The sequence below is a fragment of the Hetaerina americana genome, unplaced genomic scaffold (assembly GCF_022747635.1).
Source record: "Hetaerina americana unplaced genomic scaffold, ioHetAmer1.1.p SCAF_4, whole genome shotgun sequence".
Taxonomy (NCBI): Eukaryota; Metazoa; Arthropoda; class Insecta; order Odonata; family Calopterygidae; genus Hetaerina; species Hetaerina americana.
In genome coordinates, this window is record NW_027286985.1 from 16,997,691 (window position 1) to 17,019,617 (window position 21,927).

General features: G+C 36.0%; 2 protein-coding genes across 6 annotated transcripts in view; one reads left to right on the forward strand and one right to left on the reverse strand.

The window, feature by feature from the left end:
- Chro (chromodomain-containing protein chromator) overlaps positions 1 to 8,829 on the reverse strand; it is a 36,699-nt gene extending 27,870 nt beyond the window's left edge. For 2 of the 3 annotated variants that reach the window (XR_011701707.1, XM_071590029.1), the window contains exons 1-6: positions 8,719 to 8,829; positions 8,393 to 8,487; positions 8,105 to 8,311; positions 7,852 to 8,043; positions 6,296 to 6,806; positions 631 to 1,047 (exon numbers count right to left, since the gene is read on the reverse strand). Coding sequence is in view for 2 of the 3 variants with exons in the window: in XM_071590029.1 (XP_071446130.1) it covers positions 631 to 1,047; positions 6,296 to 6,806; positions 7,852 to 8,043; positions 8,105 to 8,311; positions 8,393 to 8,450 (1,385 nt within the window). In the remaining variant the exon portion in view is untranslated. The remainder of the gene's footprint in view (positions 1 to 630; positions 1,048 to 6,295; positions 6,807 to 7,851; positions 8,044 to 8,104; positions 8,312 to 8,392; positions 8,488 to 8,718) is intronic. The other variant, XM_071590030.1, reaches the window with a different exon arrangement.
- A 701-nt stretch (positions 8,830 to 9,530) lies between these two features.
- Positions 9,531 to 21,195, forward strand: Ssl1 (general transcription factor IIH subunit 2 Ssl1). Of its 3 annotated transcripts, none has more exons than XM_071590173.1 (7): positions 9,531 to 9,688; positions 13,467 to 13,689; positions 14,654 to 14,782; positions 16,880 to 17,059; positions 17,306 to 17,625; positions 18,405 to 18,675; positions 20,708 to 21,195. In XM_071590173.1, exons 1-7 carry the CDS (start codon positions 9,630 to 9,632, stop codon positions 20,921 to 20,923), a joined length of 1,398 nt encoding a protein of 465 aa, XP_071446274.1. In that variant the 5' UTR covers positions 9,531 to 9,629; the 3' UTR covers positions 20,924 to 21,195. The 3 variants fall into 3 exon arrangements, with proteins under 3 accessions (XP_071446274.1, XP_071446275.1, XP_071446276.1); XM_071590174.1 differs by lacking the exon at positions 9,531 to 9,688 and adding an exon at positions 13,007 to 13,102; XM_071590175.1 differs by lacking the exons at positions 9,531 to 9,688; positions 13,467 to 13,689 and adding an exon at positions 14,289 to 14,323.
- Positions 21,196 to 21,927: the final 732 nt, after the last annotated feature.

Here is a 21,927-nt window from a genome sequence, read left to right on the forward strand (position 1 = left end):
CGTTGGACAGAGAGGGAGAACATTTGAAATAAGGACTAAAGAACATTGATCAAGCTACACAAAAAAGATAACAGATCACAATATAAAAAACACTTCTTGGTAAAAAATCATTGCAGTAACTACTAAACAGTACACCAGATATTCTTCACATGGAAAGGAAAGATTGCAAGTTGAATGCTTAAAAGGAGTTAGAAATTCGGCAATCCCTTCAGTCGAACAAATTTTAAGTTGTTAAAGAAATTTTATGCCTATCCCATTCTCCGCTCCTAAAAATGCTTATAGGACACCAAAGCCATTCCCCACTCAGGTGGTGATGACCACCAACTGTCGATTAATGAGGGAAAACCATTGTGGAAAAACAACCATCTCCCAGCCCACTAATAGGTGGCTGTATACCCACCTTGTACCCTTCTCATATAACCTCCCCTACCTGCCTCCCCTCTTCAAGTCATACTATTTAAGAAAAAGTTTTTCATCTATGCCACCTGATGCACAGCACTGAAACCATGGTCGTACACATATTAAATCTTTTTATGTGGAATAGCAAATTTTTTTCTCTACCCTCATTAGTCTGGATTGATAACCATTACTGCATTAAGCTGTAGTAAAATAGGTAAATAAAATACATACCCACTGGAACTTGGTGTTGCTATTGGAAACTCCTTTACTTTGTTTTTACTCCCCAACTTTCGTCCTCGTGTTGATTTCACAGTTGGAGTAATGGTATCACTTGATTCAGGACTTGACTGAAACTCACTTTCACCTGAGGCAGGAACTGAAGGCTTAGTGGAAGGAGGTGTTTCAACATCTGATGGTATCTTTGGTTTTTCTGATCTGGTGAAACTGGGTTTGACTGCTGGCGGCATATCAGTATCAGACAAATGAAGCTCAATTTCATCATCTAATGCCTCTTTGAGGTCATCCTTGCCTTCAGAATCAAATTCCATTCTTTCAGCCTTTTCCCTTTCAAGCTCTTTTCTTTCAAATTCTTCCATTAAATCTTGACATGTGGAAAGATTCTTGGCTGGTTCCCATGTGTTCTGGTCCCTGAAAAATTGAAAATGAGTTCATCACACAACATTTGAAATGGTTTAACAGTAAAGCAGGTCGCTTATAGTTTTAAGAAGTCATATTTGTTAGGTTATAGGTTGCATGGGTCTGATTTCGTAGAGACTGATTGGCTGAAACTTCCATACTTCATTCATGGATGTATGGGCAGAAATATATTATAAATCTGACACCATAGCCACTCTTACAGCAAATGCACCCCTTTTTATTTCTTCTATCATACCATTTTTCACAAATGATGAACCACCATACAAAAAATCATTCACAAGTTCAGATACTTCACCTTTTACACTATCATTCTTTCATTTTCATAAATAACTCATTTTGGTAAGATGTTCATTCATTTTGGCATGTTTTGAAGCCTTCGCAGAGGTACTGGCGCATGATGAATTTGTGTAGGTTTTGTTCCAGACAGGAGAGTATTTACTCGTAGCCTACAGCTCCCTTGTTACTTTTGTGCATTTACATCTGGTTTGTAAAGCTTATTATATACACAGAGAACATGAAATTTACTCATGGAATGTACATCTGTGCTATGTGCGTGGAAATATGCTTGAGACAACATATATGTTCCTAATGACATTCCACCCCACTTTGATGTACACGCTAAGAAAGGGAAAGGGCATAATCCTGAGATATCCTGTTATCAGAAAGATGCACATATACTGCTTGATAAAGAGCAGGGGCTAAACTCCTCTTGGAGTACTGTCCCCTCTGGGACTTATCTGGGTGACCAGCCTTCTAGATCAAATCAAACCTTATCATCTGGCTTCAATGACCATTTTCCATGCTGTACAAAGCCATGCTTCACCAGAAACTTTTAACAAGCCTTTTCTAAACATTCTTACACAACGCCTGTCGCCAATTCCCTACTTATTGTGAAAGATTCAATGCCTCATACATTTCCCATTCTTATGTCCATACTACTTAAACCATCTAGGTCCAAAAAACTTCCAAGATAGAACAACTATCCTACTTACTCTGTTTAAGACCTATTTTAATTTTTAGCTCAGCTTTTGTCTTTTTCAAAAACCTCATTACCTTTGTATAATAATTCTTATCCAACACCTATCACAATGACCTTCCCATGTACTATAATAGGACTGTCTTATCTGAAAGAAAATAAGGATAAAATTACATCATTTGCTCTCAAGTTTGATTCTAGCACATGGAATATTGAACTGAGACCCTGGAAAACACTAAGGTAACCAAAAGATAAAACGCTGCAAGAAGTCGTCCTTTGGCAGAACACACAGCAGCAATCAAGCAGTGTAGAAATTCATGATGCAGTGTAAAAACACATGTTGAGAACTTCCCCGCAAGAAGTAGTTGGTAATGGAGGTTTAGGAGGAGATAATTTTTGTGATAAAAGAGAGCTGATAGTGATGCAGTTAAAATTTTTTAGGATAAAATTAAATGCATTAATGGCTGAATATGATTTAAAATTGCCAAACATATGATGTCAATGAAATAAACCTGTATGGAGAGCTTTGCCAGGCAACACACCAGCTTTACAAAGTGGATCAAAGGTTCCGGGACAAAAATCGGGATTGGAAGAGTCTATGTACTTCTCTGTGCTAATGAAGAAGGTAGCCAGGAGTATGTTGTTGTAGGAAAATTTTGAAAACCCTGAGCTCTCAGTAAAATAATGAATGAGCTGTAAGGAAAATAATTAATGAACTCCCTGTACTTAATAGCCATTAGGCAAATGCTTGGTCTACCAGGCCCATCACAATGAGCTGGTTCCACAATTACTTTATTCCTGAAATTTTGAGAAACCAAGTCAATGTTCTGGGAATTCATAAGGATAAGGAAAGAGTACTTGAGATTTTGGATAATACCCCCTCCCATTTTGATATTGATTAAATGCTCAACGGGGATGGTAAAATTAGGAACCTTGCTTGCCCCCAAATATAACTTTATTATTGCAGCTGATGGATTGAGGAGAAACCATTGTTTGCAACAGGTTGTACAGGCATTTAAAAGGGCAGAGCCAAGTGATAATTAAATTGAAGATATCACAGAATAGAGAACAATAATGAATATAAAAAAAATATAATTTTAAGTCTGTGTGCTTGAATTAAGCTGATTCTTGGAAAGTGGTGAAACAACCTACCCTCACAAATGTGTGGAAAATTGATGTCCACTTCACAGGAGTTGAAAGTGAAAATTATCAGAAACTTTTTCAGAATGTAGGGGAAATATCCATGACTGTGAAAAATGTTGAGGAATAACTTAATATAGATTAGAGTGAACTGGATTTACAAAAATTAACAGAAGAAGAAATAGTAGATAGAGCTTTGGCATTAGGATATTTGTCTTCGGGATCTGCATAGGAGCCTACTGAAAAATTATTTAAAATCTCAAAGGTCCAGGATACCCTGGATACTATCATAAATTTTATATATCAAGCATTGGAAATAGACCTGCAACAATATTGTGCACATCTGAGAACTCTACAGGAGATAGTAATTTCTTAAGCATCTGCAAAGAGGCAAGCAATGTAAATTAAGTAGCTTTTTTAAAGCATTTCCCTCTTCTTTCCGTGCCCTAGTAAGGCTATATTACAGGTCATACTTTACAGGAAATTCTTTATTTGCCAAACATCTACTTGACTCCAACCATTTCTGTGACTTTAACTTCAAAGTGCTTCACAACCTCATCAATTAAGTCCAATTTTTAATCTCCCCCTCCCCCCTGCTCTCCATCTCCTTCCCACAACATTCATGGTATACATGATCCCTTATCCCTACTCATAGGAATTCTCCCCCATACCCTGTGCCTATGGAGACTATGCTTTCCAGACCGAGGTGGGAAGCCCTAACCCCCCACCCTCCTTTGATTCCAAACCCTTAATCGCTAATTGTGCACTGTGCTCCTTTGTGCATTGATGCAACAACCGCAGGGGAGAAGCCCCGACTTCACCAGTTTTCTCCACGGCCCTAAGAGTTTGGCACCACTCCGTGGGACACACCCCCAACGGGAAATCCCCCTCCATCCAGCTATGACGTTCTCTTTGGACTTTGCACCAGTTTACTTTGTCTTCCCCACCTTTTTCCCTTCCCCCACTCACATACATAGTCAACCATGTTGCCTTCCACTTTTCCACTACCTTCCTCTTACTTGCTTTTCAGCATATATACTGGACTACGAGTGATGACTGTTACCTGACAATGATGTAGTTACATTGAAACTGGTAGCATTAATAAATTTTATTTTGTGGAAAATTTCCAATTTTTAATTAATTATGATATTCCACCATACCACGCCTGAAACGTCTCATTATATTAAACACTGGATTGCATCCCACAATATTTTCTTCAATAGCCAGGGTATCTCTCTGAAGGTTAACCCAAGTATGTGAAGCTAAGCACCTCTTCATAAAAAAGTGAGTTTACAGCATGTTGCCAAATTTCCTCAACACGTGTGAGTGAAATCAACACTACTAATCCAGTGTGTACATTAAGATACAAATCAGCTTCCTTTAGGTTATGTGTCGATAACATTATGGTAACAGTAACTTCACATCACAAAGTAAATTCCCACATTTTTTGGAAGTTAAGAATTAACCTTTTGGAATCACACTATTAAAAAAAAATTAATGGTAAAATGAGAAGTTTCCCTGATGCTCAAACTATTAAAGTTATTTTCAATATACTGTTTATTCCTAATTACAGAAAACTCATTATGTATGGACTTATTATAAGCCTTGTATGAAATTCAAGCCTGATTTTTCTGTTCTTTTGATTATTCAGAAAATGTACCTATGGTCATAAATATAAAAAAATGATCACCCCATGGTCATAAGAGCAGTCATTTTTTGTAGTTCAAATTAATTTGCTTCAGAGATACTACAAGTTCCTTTTACGGCATTTATTAATTTTAGGAAGATGTTAGAACTATTCCACTTATTATGCGGAGTTCTTGCATTCAATGATAAAATGTCCAGAAGACTAAACTTAACGTCATGTCATTATGGTTTTTACTTATTGTTCTTAAGTCTATTCCACAGAAACCTCTTGAGGTTAATTCTAACAAACCATCAAGCCGGTGGTAATTATTCCATTTCTATTAAAAATATAGTCAAAATAGTAAAATACTATCAAATTGGAATTAGAACAATGAATTGCTTGCGATAGCAATATGTTCTGAGGAACAGCAATCCCTAAAAAACAACTCAAAATCAAATATTTTCCACATTTAAACTAATTCAATGTAGGCACTATAGGATTAATAGGTTATTTATTGGGACCCCAAGAAATGTACATTAACTGTGGGAATGCAATAAATAAGGGAGAAATGATCTTTATTTCACCGTTAATTGTTAGATTTATATGAATTTGAAATAAATTATCATTGATCAGAAAGAATCAAACCCCCAATTAATATGTGCACTGTTTCTAAACTTTAATAAGTTAATAAAACGTATGAAAATATTGGCATGCATTTTTTCACCCAAGCCTTTGTTAATTGACAGTCGCAAAACAATGAATCAGAACATTCAGTTTCACACAGAATTTCAGTTTAACCTCTAAGGAGTATAACAAATTTTTAAAAACAAAAACATGGAAACAAACTTTCAACTTTAAAAAAGTGACCAAGAGTAACCACCAAATTTTGAATGACACCCCAATCAAATGATGTAAATATGTATCCCTAAAAATATCACATTTAATGGGAGTGGTGACAGAAGCAACTTCAGTAATTAATATAAAGTTTGACTCCACTAACTTTATGAAGCTATCCATCAGAAATATGTATCACTGCAGGGATTCATTCACAGAAAATAAGTGTCTTTTGGATATTTATTTCTCTGATTTCATATCAATGATCAAAGCCCAATTTTTCAAAGTTAAAATTCAATTTCCACAATTCTTTTAGTTCCATCACATAGACACTTGTGGTGTAAATAAAAAACTAACAGCACCGATTTATTGCAAGCATTTTACAATTTAAAGATGGAAGGTTACATAGTATGTTTATCACTTTTCAGACTACTTTAATTTGACTTGTAAGTAACAGTCTTAATTGCAGACAGCTTCACAACATAAATAAACGGTTAGATGACTGAATTTGAAAAAGACCAGTTTCATATTTTAATTGCATGCAGCAACATGTTTGTGCAAATGCAACCTAGCATCAATCAGACAAGAGAGTCGTCAACTTTTCATACTGAACCCTAAAATCTAAGGTTAATTCATAGGATAAATAGCTTTTGCAAACTTACATTGAGTAGCCTTCCCATTTAATCCAGTACTCATATCTCTTCCACCTATGATTAAACCTCTTGGCTAAAATTTTTTCAACTGCATACTCTTCTGCAACTAACGACTCCATTTGCACACCCTTAGGCCTTCCGACATTCCTTACTGGTTGCATCAACTGTCTTGCATCATACACAACTTCATTATCACCATCTGTATCTTCACTCTCAGAAATCTTTCTTTTGAAGGTTTCTGACACTGTAGAAAAGGTCTTTCCCTTTTCACTGTCCTTATACACAATTGTTTTCCTTGCTCTTTCAACATCTTTAATCACTGTAGTTTTCTTAAGAGAAATACCTTTTGTTTCTAATGACTTTTTCACAAGTCCTGCTTTTGAAGGAACATCTGTGACACTGCTCTTTCCCTGATCCTTAACATCAGTTCTTTTAGCACTCAACACTTTTCCTTTCGGATCAACCACTTTACCCTGATTGTTGACTATAATATGAACATTGGATTCTTCCCTCTTCTTGCCTAAAACAAGAGAATTGATTTTTTTTAACATTTCACACATACACGAATTAAAAGTTATAAAAGATAAGGGGTAACATGTACTTTTGAAAACTAAAAACACTAAAATTAGTAAGAGTAAAGACACTAAGAGTAGCAAAATATGCTCGCTCTCTTTAGCGGTGGATCAACAAGGAACACTATGGGTAATCATCCCAGCTAGTGGATCCAGGAGGGGCACACCCATACTCACAGGCCTTCCCATGATATTTCTTTGTCTAGTTTCAATTGGAAGTTTTCATTTACCAAGCACTCAAAACAGAAAAACTGAGAAAATTGATAAATTCAATTACAATTAACCCCCCTCCTCCTCTACCACTGGCAAATTCACCGCGAGCTGTGAGCAGATATTTAATTTCAAAAACAGAAATTTTTTTAAACAAATGTTTATGTAGAAAGTTTCACCCTTCAAATATCCACATATTTAAACTTAGTGTATAATAATGTATCCTTAAAATCAAATGATTCTCTGCTTAAATGACTAAAACAAACCACCCATTAAAATGACTGGCTGCATAAACAAATGTCATAATTGTGGATTACTCATCATGACCAATTTGATTAACTGTTATACATGGCTGAAATGACTGACAGCTGTACAATTAACTTAATTTACACTTTCATATTTTGCTCTACGAGCTAGGGTCAAGAGAGATATGGCCGGGATACATTTATTACATATTCCACCGTGGGGAGCTATTTATACTTTTATTTAATGACAGATCTCCTTATATTATTAATTAAATTTAAATAAAATTTTACAGAAATTGAAACATAAAAATGTCATGTTTTTAAATATCACGGAAAATGTTCCCACTGAAGCTAAATATAATTTCTTTGGTATAAATTGACATAAAGGTGCCCTGTGAAACCTCTAATTTGCAGTGGAGAACAAACTCAACTGCCAAAATTGTAACCAGGGAACATTCTTTTCACAAACTTTCAATGCTAGCATTTGATACCAGCTTTTCTATATTTTATTCATAAGATTTAAATAAAGATGCCCCACCTAGTGCGTTGGACAAAGATGGGCCTTCTTTTTTCGGAACCTCTTGCAAAACACCTTTTCCAATGACCTGGCTGGCCTGCATTGCTCTGCCAGCTTTAATCCATGAATTCCTTGATTCAATTGGCGAATTGTGCCATATCTGATAAATATCCCAGGATGTTAATTTACATGGGGTTCCTGGAGGAAAGAAAGCTGAATGTCAAATATTGTATAAATACAAGATTTACGAAGAAATGTTAAGGTCTATCCAAACCTTTGGCTTTCATCTCTTCCAAATAATTGCTTTTCCATAACAGGTAAGCCCATACAGTTGCAGTAGACTCCACTTTGGCGGGTATTCTATTTGACTGGTTACATTCTTTTTTCGATTTATGTTCCACAAACTCCTCAATAATGTGAAAAACTGAATGACATAAGCCACACACCAACACATCCACAGTAGCCATTTCCTTCTGAGCAGCTGAAAAAAACATTTTCCAGGTAAAATTCAACTCCGTTGTAAATTATAATGGAATGTTATAAAATCAATTCAAGAATTTACCTATAATGATGTTCGGGTTCTTGTTTATATTTGCAGGGCTCGATATTTTGCCCGCCATTTTTGGTTTACGATTTAAAATTCATGGAAACCAACCCCTAAAATCATTAATGTCCCGGTTATAAACAACAATTATAAGAATTAAGTAAGCACATCATAATAATACAGTGATAACTATCCATATTCAAACGAAGAACAGATGGCAACATAAATGCTCAACACAAATAAACAACGAAAATTTTCAAATGCACCACTCCATGTATTTCATGATGCTTTTCAAATTAATCCGCAAACAGATGGCGTCCATCAATACCGAGATTTCTACTTACGATATAGAAGGGAAGAAAGAGATTCTTATGATACAAAGGATTTTAAACGTGACTAAATGCCCATTTTCTCCTAAAAGAATCGGAATAGCTCCTGATGAAGAACAAAGCTTCACACCATGCGTCGTATAACATTTCTTACTACTCCGACGCTTTAGTGCGACAGTAACGCCAATTATGATATACAAATCTTTGCATGGTTATGTCCCTATTTTATTATGTAATTGAATCGAAAAATGCTATATGGATCTACAGAGATCAAATGGAATAAAAAGTAGGCAAATATAAGTTTTATTATGTCAAAAATAGGATTAGACTGGTCATATAATTTAAAGAATACAATGGTGGCAGTTCCCTCAACTGCAAACCGGGACCTTGACCAGGAGTGACCAACAGCAAATATTATACAACAAGAATAAACCCAAATAATAATATTCTCCAATAAATTCTATTTCCAGCAAAATACATTTTCTGATATAAAGTATATATCCGAATTTTGGCATTTATGAACTTAAAATTTCGTGACCATTTAATAAATTTCATGGATAAGTGAATGAATCAGTAAGTTGATATGTACATTATATTTCACATATGTGAAAAAATTACCGATGAAAAGCCCATCGCAAGCTTTTCAAATACTATCACTTAACCGGCTGAATTGAAAATTCAAAACCGAGAGCTCTATCAATTAATATAACGGCGTGAAATGTGCTCATTTTGAATGGCTTCCAATGACGACAACATTGGAACGTTGACACCACTAGAATCTAGAAATTAGCGCAGCAATTGTTTTGTGATGGAGGATATGTTTTGAACGAAGCGAGGTGGGAAAGGTTGACCACAAGTGAAGTGTCGACAGCAAGCCGAACGAATCTTGAAGTTTACGGCGGCAAGAGTTACAAATATAAGTGAAAATGGCTGATGAAGACGATGGGAAGGAATATCGTTGGGAAACAGGCTATGAAAAAACTTGGTTTGTATTTCCGATAACTGTGAAATGTTATGACAAATTAGGCCTAGAAGGCAAAGATTTTAGGGGTATTAGCTAGTGAATAATGCCTTAGGTTAAATAACGTGATCATTTTCCACGTTGCATACAATCTCTGGTATCCAACAGCCCTCTCTCAAGTTGGTTGAAGTAAGGCATGTTCGTCAAATATTTTCTTGGCACTCTCACTTTTCACAAACGCCATTTTCTTGTTTATTTCTGATGGTTTTGGTGGTGTTTTATATGAAATGATCAAATAAGATTCTTTGCATGAATAACTTTGTACGAAAGTTTTCATTTCCTCTTCTTGAATTGTCTTAGTCAAACCGGAACCCGTAACGTTATTTAATGTTAAGTGTGCTAGGTGTTGACTTCTAAATTCCTTTGCCGAATGCATCTGGTGAATAACTTTAATGTGAAAATGCTTTAACGTTAATAATCAATAGCATATATAGATTGAAAGTACCTCGACTAAGTTTTTTTGAAGGCAGAAATGTGTTAATGAGGCACAACGCACCGATGAATGGAAGAGTTATTGGATGAGACAAAGTCAATGAGAGGTGGTTCCAAAAGGGATACTGAGAAGTTTGCGGAGGGGTGGAGTACGTGGTTGTTTTCAGGATTCGAATACGCAGATAGTAATGGGCAGGGATGAGAAAATATATATGTTTGTTGCTGAGTGTTACACTTGAGTTAGATGAAGCTCTTACAATTTTTAACTGTTAGAGGGCCAATTTTAGACCTTTGGGTAGTATCTACTGTTTCCAAGTCACTGTTGTGATCGTGGTCTTTTAAATGATTGTTAAGAGGGAGGTTGAGCCAGAATTTTTAAAGCAACTAAAATGCTCTTTGATTCCGTTTTCAGATGTTTCTGCCTGTCTGACTGATATAGATTACATTGCAGTTGTTACGTTTTAATTAATCAACGCCTGGTTTTGACTATTTACCCTGACCATCTTTGTCATTAACGAGAAGCTTGAAAATAGAGATGTATAAAAGTCTGTGCTTATTTATTTTATTTATTTATCGACTTAATTGGGCGAGGTTGAGACCTATAGTCCCTTCTTCCACCTAACCCTTACATTAGAGACATTATAGACATGATATGGAAGACAATCACATACAACCAAGCCCTAGGTGGAGAAAAATCCACCTAGGTGGGAATCGAACCCGCGACCTCTGGGTTGGTAGGAGGACGTTACCCCGCCGCCACCGGGGCCGGGGTTCTTAAGGTCATTATGAGGCGATTTGGTAATATGTAAGAGATGTTGTTGGTTGGTATTTGTTAGTGTAAGTGGGTGATTTGATTAATGGCTGTTTCTTTAATTTATTCTTTAATAAATTTTCAGCCCAATTGCGTGTAACCATTGTTTGAAGCTATGGCCTTTATTTTTTGAAGTTTTATGTTATAATTATTGGGGGCAGGTGGAATGTTTTGGAGGCGTTGGAGCATTGAGTGGCAGGTTGTGTATTTAAATAGAAATATTGCCTTAGACAAAGAAGCTTTCTCAAGGAGGGAGTTGGTGAAGTGGACAATGAGTAAGGATGTTAAGAAAAGGCTCACCCAAACCTTCACGTGCAGCATAGTAATGTAAGGTGCAGGAACATGGTCATTGAAGCAGGATGATAGGTGTAGGCTTAAGGAAAACAAACAAGGAAGTGCTATGTATGGTTGCAGGGGAGTTACTGGGGGAAATCATAAGTAGACAGGGAAGGTGAATGCAGAGCATTCTGATTGGCAATGGGATGTTGAAGACTGTGATAGAGGGGAGAATGTTGAACAAGCAAGGAAAGGGCAAGAATAAGATAGGAATGTTGGACCGAATGGAAAGAGGAAGGAAGTATATATGGAGTTGAAGAGGGGCTTACTGTAGAATAAAATGTTTGGTTGTGTTTTGTAAGGGGAGGCAGGGAAATTGTTATTGTACTGTTTGATAGTTTCTGTCCATCAGAAACTAAATTTTAGCAGTTGATTACCAAAAGTAATATTATTAACAGTTGTGGGTGCATATATGGCAAAATATAATGCCAGAAACATCATCTTCATCATGGGACTTTAATCCATATGTATTGTTAATCAGTTGTGGCAGCCCTCCAAGCTCTTCTGTTTATGCTATTTATGCTGCCAAACTTTTCATTCCTTCAAAGTTACTTGGGCTGGCATGTTCCATATATTGCTTGTCATCATTCATATTTGGCATTCCTCTCTAGTTTTTTTTCTCTGAGGCTTCCTTCAACGATGGTCCTATGTAAAATATCTTACCTATGGATATGTCCTGTTAATTTCCCTCATCCTCTTGTAAGTGTCCTCCGTAGTGTTCCCTCCTTGCCACTCTTCATTAGCATCACACTTTATTGCTTCTAATCATCTTTATCTGCTGCTCCTTTACTACATCCCATAGTTATTGAATAGTTAACTCCATATATGGTTAAATAAACAGCTTCTTTATGTCAATAGAACTATGATTTGTAAAGTTTTTTGTAGAAAGCCTTATTTTCCTGTGCTCTCCTACTTGTTATCTTCTCATTCCTAATTTAGTATACGAGGGGGGGACCCAAAAGTAACAGAACTTGTACTGCGGTGGGGAGCGAGAGTGGGGGAAGCCTTTGTTCAGCCGGTCGTACATCAGGCTCTCACCACCTGAGTCAGTATGCGCAGTGCCGTCACTGTGACTGGATCAGTCTGTCCATGAGAGCTGTTTCAGTGAATCAACTTTTTTCATTTCGGCAAATGATGTGATGGCAGATTATCAAGAGCAACGCCCTGCAGAGAAATTTTGTTTCCTCTTGGGGAAATTGGCTGCGGAAACTATTGTAATGCTCAAGACTGCTTATGGGGAAGATGCCTTAAGCAAACAAAACCAGAGTCTACGGGTGGTTTACACGTTTTAAAAATGGTGAAATGTCAATTGAAGACCAACCCCGTTCAGGCCGCCCTTCAACATCAAGAACTGACAAAAACGTCGACAAAATCAATGCCCTCATTCGTGAAGACCGTCGCAGAACCATTGATCAACTGTGTGAGATGTCTGCAGTTTTGTGGAGTTCAATTCAGAGGATTCTATCTGAAAATTTGCTTATGAAAAGGGTTCCAGCCAAATTCATCCCAATGCACCGTCTCATACCACCCTCTCCGTGGTGCAGTTTTTGACAAAAAACAGCATGACATCGATTGTCCACCCCCTCCCCCCTCACCAGATTTAGCTCCCAGTGACTTCTTTTTGTTCTCCAGACTCAAACGGGAGATAAAAGGAAAGCGTTTTGACACTGTAAAGGAGGTAAAACAGCAATCGATAGAAGGCCTGAAGGACATCCCGATGAATGAATTTCAGAAATGTTTGGAACAATGGAAGCATTGTTTGGAGAAGTGCGTTGTGGTCAATGGGGAATACTTTGAAGGTGAACAAAATTTAATGTAAATATATTGAGAACTAAAAAATCTATGACAACATTCCTGTCATTTTGGGTCCCCCCTAGTATGTATTATTTTTACTGCTATTTATTTACAATTTTTATAATTTATTTTTAAATTTAATGTTGTCAATATGTGACTTGGGATTAAGTGTTAGAAGAGACTCCATAGTCTTAATCTCGCCACAGAATAAAGACGAATATCTATCTTGCAAGCTTTATTCTGCTTGAACTTGATCTTGTTGTCTGAATAGCAAATGTACGAGCAAATCTCGTATTTTGGTAACAAGTATTAAAATGACATAAAAGTAATTGAAAACTGAAATTTATGAAACTCCTTTACATTTTGAAGGGAAGCAATAAAAGAGGATGAAGGTGGGCTTCTGGAATCATCTGTAGCTGAAGAGGTGTCAGCTCAACGAGCAAAACAGCGAAGACTCCTGGCTCAAAGGCAACATGAATTATGGGGGGGTGTTAGGCTTGGAATGATGCGCCATATGTATGTTATTGTGGACTTCTCTGATGCCATGGCTGATCAAGATCTGAAGCCTACCCGTTACTTATGCACAATGAAGGTTTGATCCTTTATAAATTTGATAAATTTAATTTCCAATTGGCATAGACATGCAAATACATAATTTAGAATATCAATTCAATGAAAAGGAAAAACAAATAATTTTGCATTATTTGTTTCTTCCTATTCATTATAATGGAATTCCACAAAGTATAAGCCTGAACTTTATGTCAAACGTATTGATTCCCTTATTTTAACAGATACTCTATTTTTGGGAGTCCTATTTATCTGTTCTTGTCTTTCTATGATTATCAGTATTAAATAGTAAATGTCATTTCCATAAGTTAGTGGACAGGGTGGCTAGCCAATTGAGAAAATCTGGTGCGAATTAGATTGTCCATTTCTTCAAAATATGAAGAAAAAAGGAGAAAAGAGACATTTTTGAAAATGATGGGAATTTAATATGGTGGAAATAGGGAGTGCCCGATAAGAAAAATGTTCTTTTTAGGAATGAGATTAGTTACTGTTTGCTGTCAGCCATTTTGATTGCAGGTCCTGCAAAAACTATTATTGGACAGACTTTACACCAGTGGCTAGTGAAATAATGAGAGATGATCTATGAAAAATATATGCCTTCATGCATTCCATACTCTTGGAAGAAAACCTTTTAAATGAAGGAAAGCTCTTTTGGAAAAGTCAGTAATGGGAATCTAGGAATTGAGTGGTCATCCTGCTTAAGCTCTAATATTAAAGTAAATTTTATTATGTTGCAAAATTGTGAGTTAATTAGATAATTGAACCACAAAATTATTTTTATTTGAATATTTATCTTGAGCCTGCAAATCAGTGCCATCATTTTTATGTATAATTCAATTATTTTTAAGCAAAATAAAATGTTTATTTATGTAAGGTAAACATTCTTTAAAACTAGAAGTTTAAATGCACTGAATTCAGCAATGAAATTAAAAGTAGCATTGTAAAATGTATAAATATATGTAATATATGAGAATATAATGTTGTTTTAGTTGCTGGAGGGCTTTATTGAAGAATATTTTGATCAAAATCCAATTAGCCAAATGGGAATCATAATCACTCGCAACAAGAGAGCAGAAAAAATATGTGACTTAGCTGGAAATCCAAGAAAACACATTAAGGTATGTATTTTGATTAAGCTACAAGTGTAAAAACTGAATATTGGACCTATCCTAATATGTAGATAATTTGATAGTTTTCAAAGAGTATGGCAGTGTATTAATTGTTCATATGTGTAGCTGTGAGTTATTTACCATCAGAATTATGGAAATGAGAGAAACTTTCATGCACAAGTGAACAAAAATCGTCAAATTAGTTGAGTCAAATTTTTATTTTTTTTTAAACTTTATATGAATCAATTACATGTGATCAAGTGCATGTGTTGTTCCTGTTGAATATTTAGTCTAAATAAATAGTGTGATGATGTACTCTGGCTTTCTTTCATGTCAAAATCAATGCATACATTAGTATACAAGGTCTGTTCAAAGACTTCCTGAACTTCAAGTTACAAAAAAATTCTTGACTAACAAATTATTGGTCAGGGTCCCTTTCAAAGTAGTCTTCTCCCCTGCCAATAGACTTAGCCCGTGTTTTCACTTTTTGAAACATTCTTGCAACGCTTCTTCTGGAATGCTCATAAGCTCCGCCATTGAATTTTCCTCCATCTCCAGAATAGTGGCGAATCTATTTCCTTTAACGTTTTTAATTGGGGAACAGGAAAAATTCAAATGTGGCCAGGTCGGGTGAGCAGGGTGGGTGGGGAAGCATAGCAGTCCTGTTTTTGGCCAAAAGCTCTTAAGTTCTGAGGTACAAATGAGCCAGTACATTGTTGTGGTGAAAAAACCACTTCTCCCTTTTAGACATTTCATAACCCCTAAGTAATATTACATGTTGACTGTCTGGCTTTTAGGTAGGTATTCGTGATACATAACCCCATTTGCATTGAAGAAAAAATAGCCAACATCACCTTGACATTCAAGCGAACTTGTCAAGCTTTCTCTACCCTTATTGTCAAGATTTTTTGGAGGGGGGGATGTTTCATCAATCCATTTTAAAGATTACACTTTTGTGTTGATGTCATATCCATGACTCATCATTTGTTATGATCCTAAAGATGTTTCATTCTCTTCAGCTCGATCAAAGAGTTCCTGACAGACTTGGACTTGATGTTGTTTCTGGTCTGCTGTCATTAGGCGAGACATGAATTTGGTGGCGACTCGATGCATCCTCAATTTTTCAGTCAGGATTTCATAGATCAAACCAATCAAGACGCCACACTCTTTTGTAAGTTTCCTGACCATCAAAAGTGGATTTGCAGGAACATCATCATTCACCCCTTTGATATCACATGACAGTATCAGTCAATGTTGATGGTCTACTGCAACGCTTGTCAACTTCCACCGATGCCCTTTTTGCACCAGGTAAACCACTCATAGCACGTGGTACATTTCACTGCATCCTCAGCATAAGCCTTGGTAATCAACTCAAAACTTTATGTGCTGAATTTGCATAATTTCACACAAAATGTCATAAAACAATTTTGCTCCTTCAAAGAGCTCATTACTTTACATCCGATTGTTTTGCCACACTCCATGAACATCCCGTTTGTGAAAGTTCGGCAGCAATGGAGACACTAACTCAGCGGAAGACCTAAGAGGATATAACTGGACAGATACAGAGAGAGCACAAGATCTTTCACGAAATTCATTGTCATTGTCTGTGCAAAAAGTTGTGAATGAAACAATAAAATCGATGTGTGGTAGAGTTCATGAAGTTATTTTTAATGCTGCTGAATATAACTATTCTAAATTCATTGATTATCTACCAAGAGAATACTAGCAATACTACAAGAAAGGAGTATAAACTTCGAGGTGGGCATTCTTCATATTACATGTAATCATAAATTTTGGGGAGACATTTCATTAGGAGGATTCCTCATGAAGAAAAAATGTCCAGCCCAAGGTTATGCACTTGAAGCATCGAAAGAGAAAGGAGTCTTATATAATGCTTAAATATACTAGTCGTAATGTATAAATGAAATTAAAGACTTAAAATAACAAGTATTAGAGTAAATGCATTAATGTCATATGTGATGTATGAAACTCTTGCGGAAACATTTCATAGTCATATTCAGCTATGTCAAACACTTAAAATTTCTACTTAAATTAAAAATATTTTATATTTGTAGTATATTAATGTATGTTAAATTACCACAACAGTTGATTCAACAACTGGTACAGCAAGCATGGAGTGGTGGTGGTGAGCCTTCCTTGCAGAATGCCTTAGAGCTTGCTCATTCCTCATTGAAACTCCTGCCTCCACATGCCAGTCGTGAAGTTCTAATTCTCCTTGGAAGCTTAACTACGTGTGATCCTGGAGACATTACTGCTACAATTGAGGTATGGTAAAATAAAATTTTTTGTAAAACCTAGATGTCACCAAATTACCACTTTTATTTTTTTAAACGGGCCAGCTCATTGACTGTGCCTTCTTTAAATATTTTCTACTCGCTCTACAAGTAACAGCACCAAATGTACTCTCTGAATAGTGCATTCAGTTGTCAATTATCAATAACAATATGTTGTAATATACTCTCTAACTGAGCTTCCTAAATCTACAATTTAAACTTTGTTCCACTGGGACAGTTGCTCAGGAAAGTTGGTATTCGATGTTCAGTGATTGGGTTGGCTGCGGAAGTACACATCTGCAAGCTTCTGGCACGAGTCACTGGAGGAGACTTTGGTGTTGCCCTTGATGATATCCACTTCAGGGAGCTGCTGCTTCAGCATGTTCTACCTCCCCCCTCAGCCACACCAGTTCCATCCTCCAACTCAAGTCCTGCTCCAACTGCTGAGGCATCATTGGTGAAAATGGGATTCCCGCAGCACCATGTTTCTGGGTTGCCAGCCACTGATGGTGTCACCAAGCAGCCACCACAACAAGGAGCCTTAACTATGTGCATGTGGTGAGTGACATATTGCAGTATTTGCATATACCCTGCTATAATCCCTACCTTGAGGTTTTTTATTTAAGCAAGAATGAATTTCAATTATTTGCCAGCCGAGTTCAAGGGCATACTGTATTGGTGTTATTCATATTCAATGGGAGAAAAGGAATCTTGTTTGTATGCTACTTTTCAATGAAAAGTAAATAATTTTGAATCAGAGAAGTTGGCCCCTGGAAAGCAATATTCAAAAGACGTTCATACCTGGTTAGAGTTGATTTGCAGCTTGAGTCAAACATGTTCTCTTCTATTTAATCACACTTGGCTAATTATGTTTGTGAAAACCATGGATGTTGTTTCATAGGTCATAGAACTGTGGCATGGTTTGTCATAAATCATTGGTGTAGCCTGAAAGGTGAATTATTCTATTTCTTAAACTATTCATTGTTTTCTTTGGAATTTTAAAATGATTAAATGTAATGTAACTTGATATCCTGCTAGATGAAACTGGTAGGTCACATAGCTGACTACTAATTCAAATGTATTTGATCTCATAGGGAACATCAGTAATGTGCTAACACTGTTATTTTCAACCCTGAGAACCCTAGTGGCTAGTATAGGTTTATTGGGATTCCCATGGTCCAACGACCACTAGAAGGAAGGAAGCACCCTCTTCAAGTTTAATAAAAATTATTTAAAACATATTTTTGTCCATGTATATGGTAAATACTGGTTAAAATGGAAGGGACTTTGATTAGTAAGCAAAATAAAGTAAATATTTTCTTTCTTTTCTTATTTAGTCATTTGGATGCCAAAGAGGAAGATGGTGGTGCCCTTGTTCCAAGAACTACAAGTGGAGGATACTTTTGCCCTCAGTGCTGTAGTAAATACTGTGAACTTCCTGTGGAATGCAAAGCATGTGGATTGGCCCTTGTGTCAGCTCCCCACTTGGCACGTTCGTATCACCATCTTTTTCCGGTGGTCCCGTTCACAGAATTACCAGTTACCCAAGAGTCTGGGATTGTATCTTGCCATTCTTGCCTCTACAGATTTACTCAACATGATAAAATGGTTAGTAAATGCACTGTAATCAATTATTTCATTTCTGCTTTAATGAGTGGTGATTTTCACATTTTCTGTGAGTGCCTTCATAATTTTCCAGGTTTTTGATACAGGAAACTTGTCATTATCATCATAATTCCTAATTCTTCAGTGCTGTTTTTCACTGTTTTTATAAGAATGTCCAATGCAAAATGGTGCTAAGTGCTCCATGTGTGTGTTAATGAAAGCTGCTATTTATTATCTTTTTATTCCGTTCATAATCAGATTATAGAAAGTGGCTTTTATATTTTTATGCTTAGAAAATAATGGATAAATATTCTCAGAGTTTATCGTTAATTGGTTTTAGTCATAAGTGCTGTGTTTAAAATGAATAAATTCTTAAAATAATATGGAATAAATATGTGGCATTGAAAAAATGAAACCTTACAATAAGTATAAATTTATAAATGTACATGTGCACCAGGAGGTTATTGTATTATTGTCCAGTAATTGTTTGACCAGTGGTGAAATAATCTATCTGCAGAATCCCTTTCACATCCTAGAAAACTGAAGTCATGGCCTTTATGGCTGACCATATGGCCTTTGCTTTCATTGCTGGTGGTGAATGAACGTGTTTCCACTGTTTTGACAACTCTTTTATCTCTGGGATATAGTAGTGGACCTAAGTTTCATTTGTGGTCACAAGCCGGTGCAAAATATCTTGTTGGTTGCCCTTAAAATGGGTCAAATATCGTTTGGAAATTTCCATTCAGCTGCGTTTGCAATCGTGCATCAAAAGGTTCGGCACCCATCTTCCTGATAATTTTCTCATATCCAATTCCACCATTAAAATGGGATATGCCTGTTCAGATGACATCCCTACTGCTTCAGTGTTTGCTCGCACTTTGTTTGTTACCCTCCATGACCATTTTATGCACTTTTGCAGTAATTTTTGTGGTAATGGCATATTTTGGTCGACCAATATTCGAAACATCGTCTAAACTGTCCTGACCAAACTTAACTCATTTTCCGCTGGGCAACAGTTGAATGCTATGAAGGGGCAGAGTCTTCCAAGAGTGCTCTGAAAGTCTGCATGAATTTCCTTTGCTCTCATACCTTTCTTCATGAAGTATTTAATCACTGCTCAAATCATAATTATTTCCATCTTCACAAATCACAAAACAGGAACAACAACAGAGAGGTGTCCACTCCACAGATCTTTTCCCAGAGCAGTGGTGCATTATATGTTTACTCGTAAAGAATTACTTGTCAATGAAATATGAACCAGTCAGGGTCATATAATATTTGTTATATATAAGGTAAATTCTATATATATTCTAAACATATTATGAATTTGACTTCCCAAAATGCCTGAAACCACTAGAGCCTGCCCTTGTGTGTTTGAGCCAAAAAACAGTTTTCTCTGCATGGCAAGGACCTCTTTTCACAGACTGATAGCGTAATCCTTCCAATGGGGATTCTAAATTGAATGATTCTTTTGATGGAATTAAGTGTATTATAGCTGTTTTGTGTCTTACATCAGAGTGACTATTGAATCAATATCAAAGAAAGAATTTGCTTCAGGTTTAAAGGCAAGGTAAATCAAATGTTGAAATAAAGGTGTACTGAAAAGTAAATGGAATCGCATACACTATTTTTAAGAAAGGATAAACTGAAGACTTTCCTGTTTATTCCCATCAATTTTACTGGTTATCATCTTTCTTTCTCTTGTTAACAAGTTGAAAAATGTACATTTCAAAATAAGGTTACCTTCACATTAACACCAAATTTTTAGAACTAGGGTAGAAGTTTGTAAATCTTATTATATTGTGCTTCCTTTGTAATATAATTTTACTATAGATGTGTAATTTTCCAGTAAATTTACATCAAGACTTATTTCCCGATAAACAATATATATTTTTTATTATTTTTACCATCACTAAACATGAAGCATTTTGGTTTCTGTAGATTCAATTTAGTTATGAATGCAACATTTATTAGCATGTGTTTAATAATCTTGTTTTAATAGAGAATCCTAATGAAGTTCTGTTATTTCTTGCAGTGCTATCGTTGTGAGACTTGCTATCAAGTATTCTGTCTGGACTGTGATTTGTTCATTCATGACACCATGCATGTTTGTCCTGGGTGTGCCAGTAATAGGCAAACGTATGGATTGGCTGGAAGTGGAAGCAGTGAGCTGGCTCATGAGTCTTCTACTGGGGCGTTGACTGGCCTGGGTATCAGCAAGTTGGGCTCATCCATTCGAAGCACTCATTAAGTCTCACAGCTCTTTGTTGTGCTGGATATTTGATAAAAAAAATCATTATCTGTGCCTTCTGTCTGGACCACTTGTTTTTTGGCTGTGGATTGCTGGGCACTGGTGGAGTTAGTGAACATTTGATGTTATTGTTCTTTTTTTTTGACAAATCAGTTGTTGCATCAATGATTGTTATTTATGTGATTCAGCAATATGCAATTAAATGCAGGTTGGTGACTGAATTATCATCATTGTATTACTGTGTTAAAGCTGTCATTTTTTCTCATGTGAAGCTCATTCTTTTGTACATATATTTTGTATCATAATTGTTTTTTATTAAACTCCATACTTTAAAAAATGTCAAGTCCTGTTTAACTTTTAACTTAATGCTATGTAATGTTAGTTATGCTATAGGATACCTAATGCATGATTTTCCTGGATATGAAATCCAAAGATTAGATTGGCAAGAATTAAAAAATATGAATTAATTAAAAGAAATTTGCCAATTTTAAAAATCTTATTTCAAAGAAAAAGTGAGTGCAAAGGATATATTGAGTCATTCTTATTTTAGAGAAGATGGCGACTTCCATTAATAACTGTGATATTTGCTCCTAATATATTCCTGAAAACCAGCTATATTTGGAATGTGGATTTGGCTGTAAGTCATTTTTCAATTATGGATGTGTTGGTCTAACAGAATCAGTGGCAAATTCCATAGCTAATAACTCGCAATTACTCTATTGATGTGAAAAGTGTTTGTTTGGTCAATGTGACGCAATTAAAAAAATCAAGTTTAAATAAGACAAAGTCCTACATATAGTGACAGATCTACAGGTCAAGCTAATGGACTGTTTGATTTAATAAATAATCAGTCTAAGGAAATCACCGTTCTAAAAATGTGTCCACTGAAAACGCACAAGAAGCCAAGGGAAATACCGGGTGACAATAAAATATTGATCACCAACTCATTGGAAAGTGAGCAATTGCAACATCCCAAAAAAACTGAAAGAGGAGAGAAGTAACAT

Bases quoted from the DNA above. Each gene is read 5' to 3' on its own strand.
- Ssl1 (XM_071590173.1), top strand. From the start codon at position 9,630: ATGGCTGATGAAGACGATGGGAAGGAATATCGTTGGGAAACAGGCTAT. The intron at 14,783-16,879 runs GTATGTATTTTG...TTACCACAACAG, and splicing joins ATCCAAGAAAACACATTAAG to TTGATTCAACAACTGGTACA. The intron at 17,060-17,305 runs GTATGGTAAAAT...CCACTGGGACAG, and splicing joins ACATTACTGCTACAATTGAG to TTGCTCAGGAAAGTTGGTAT.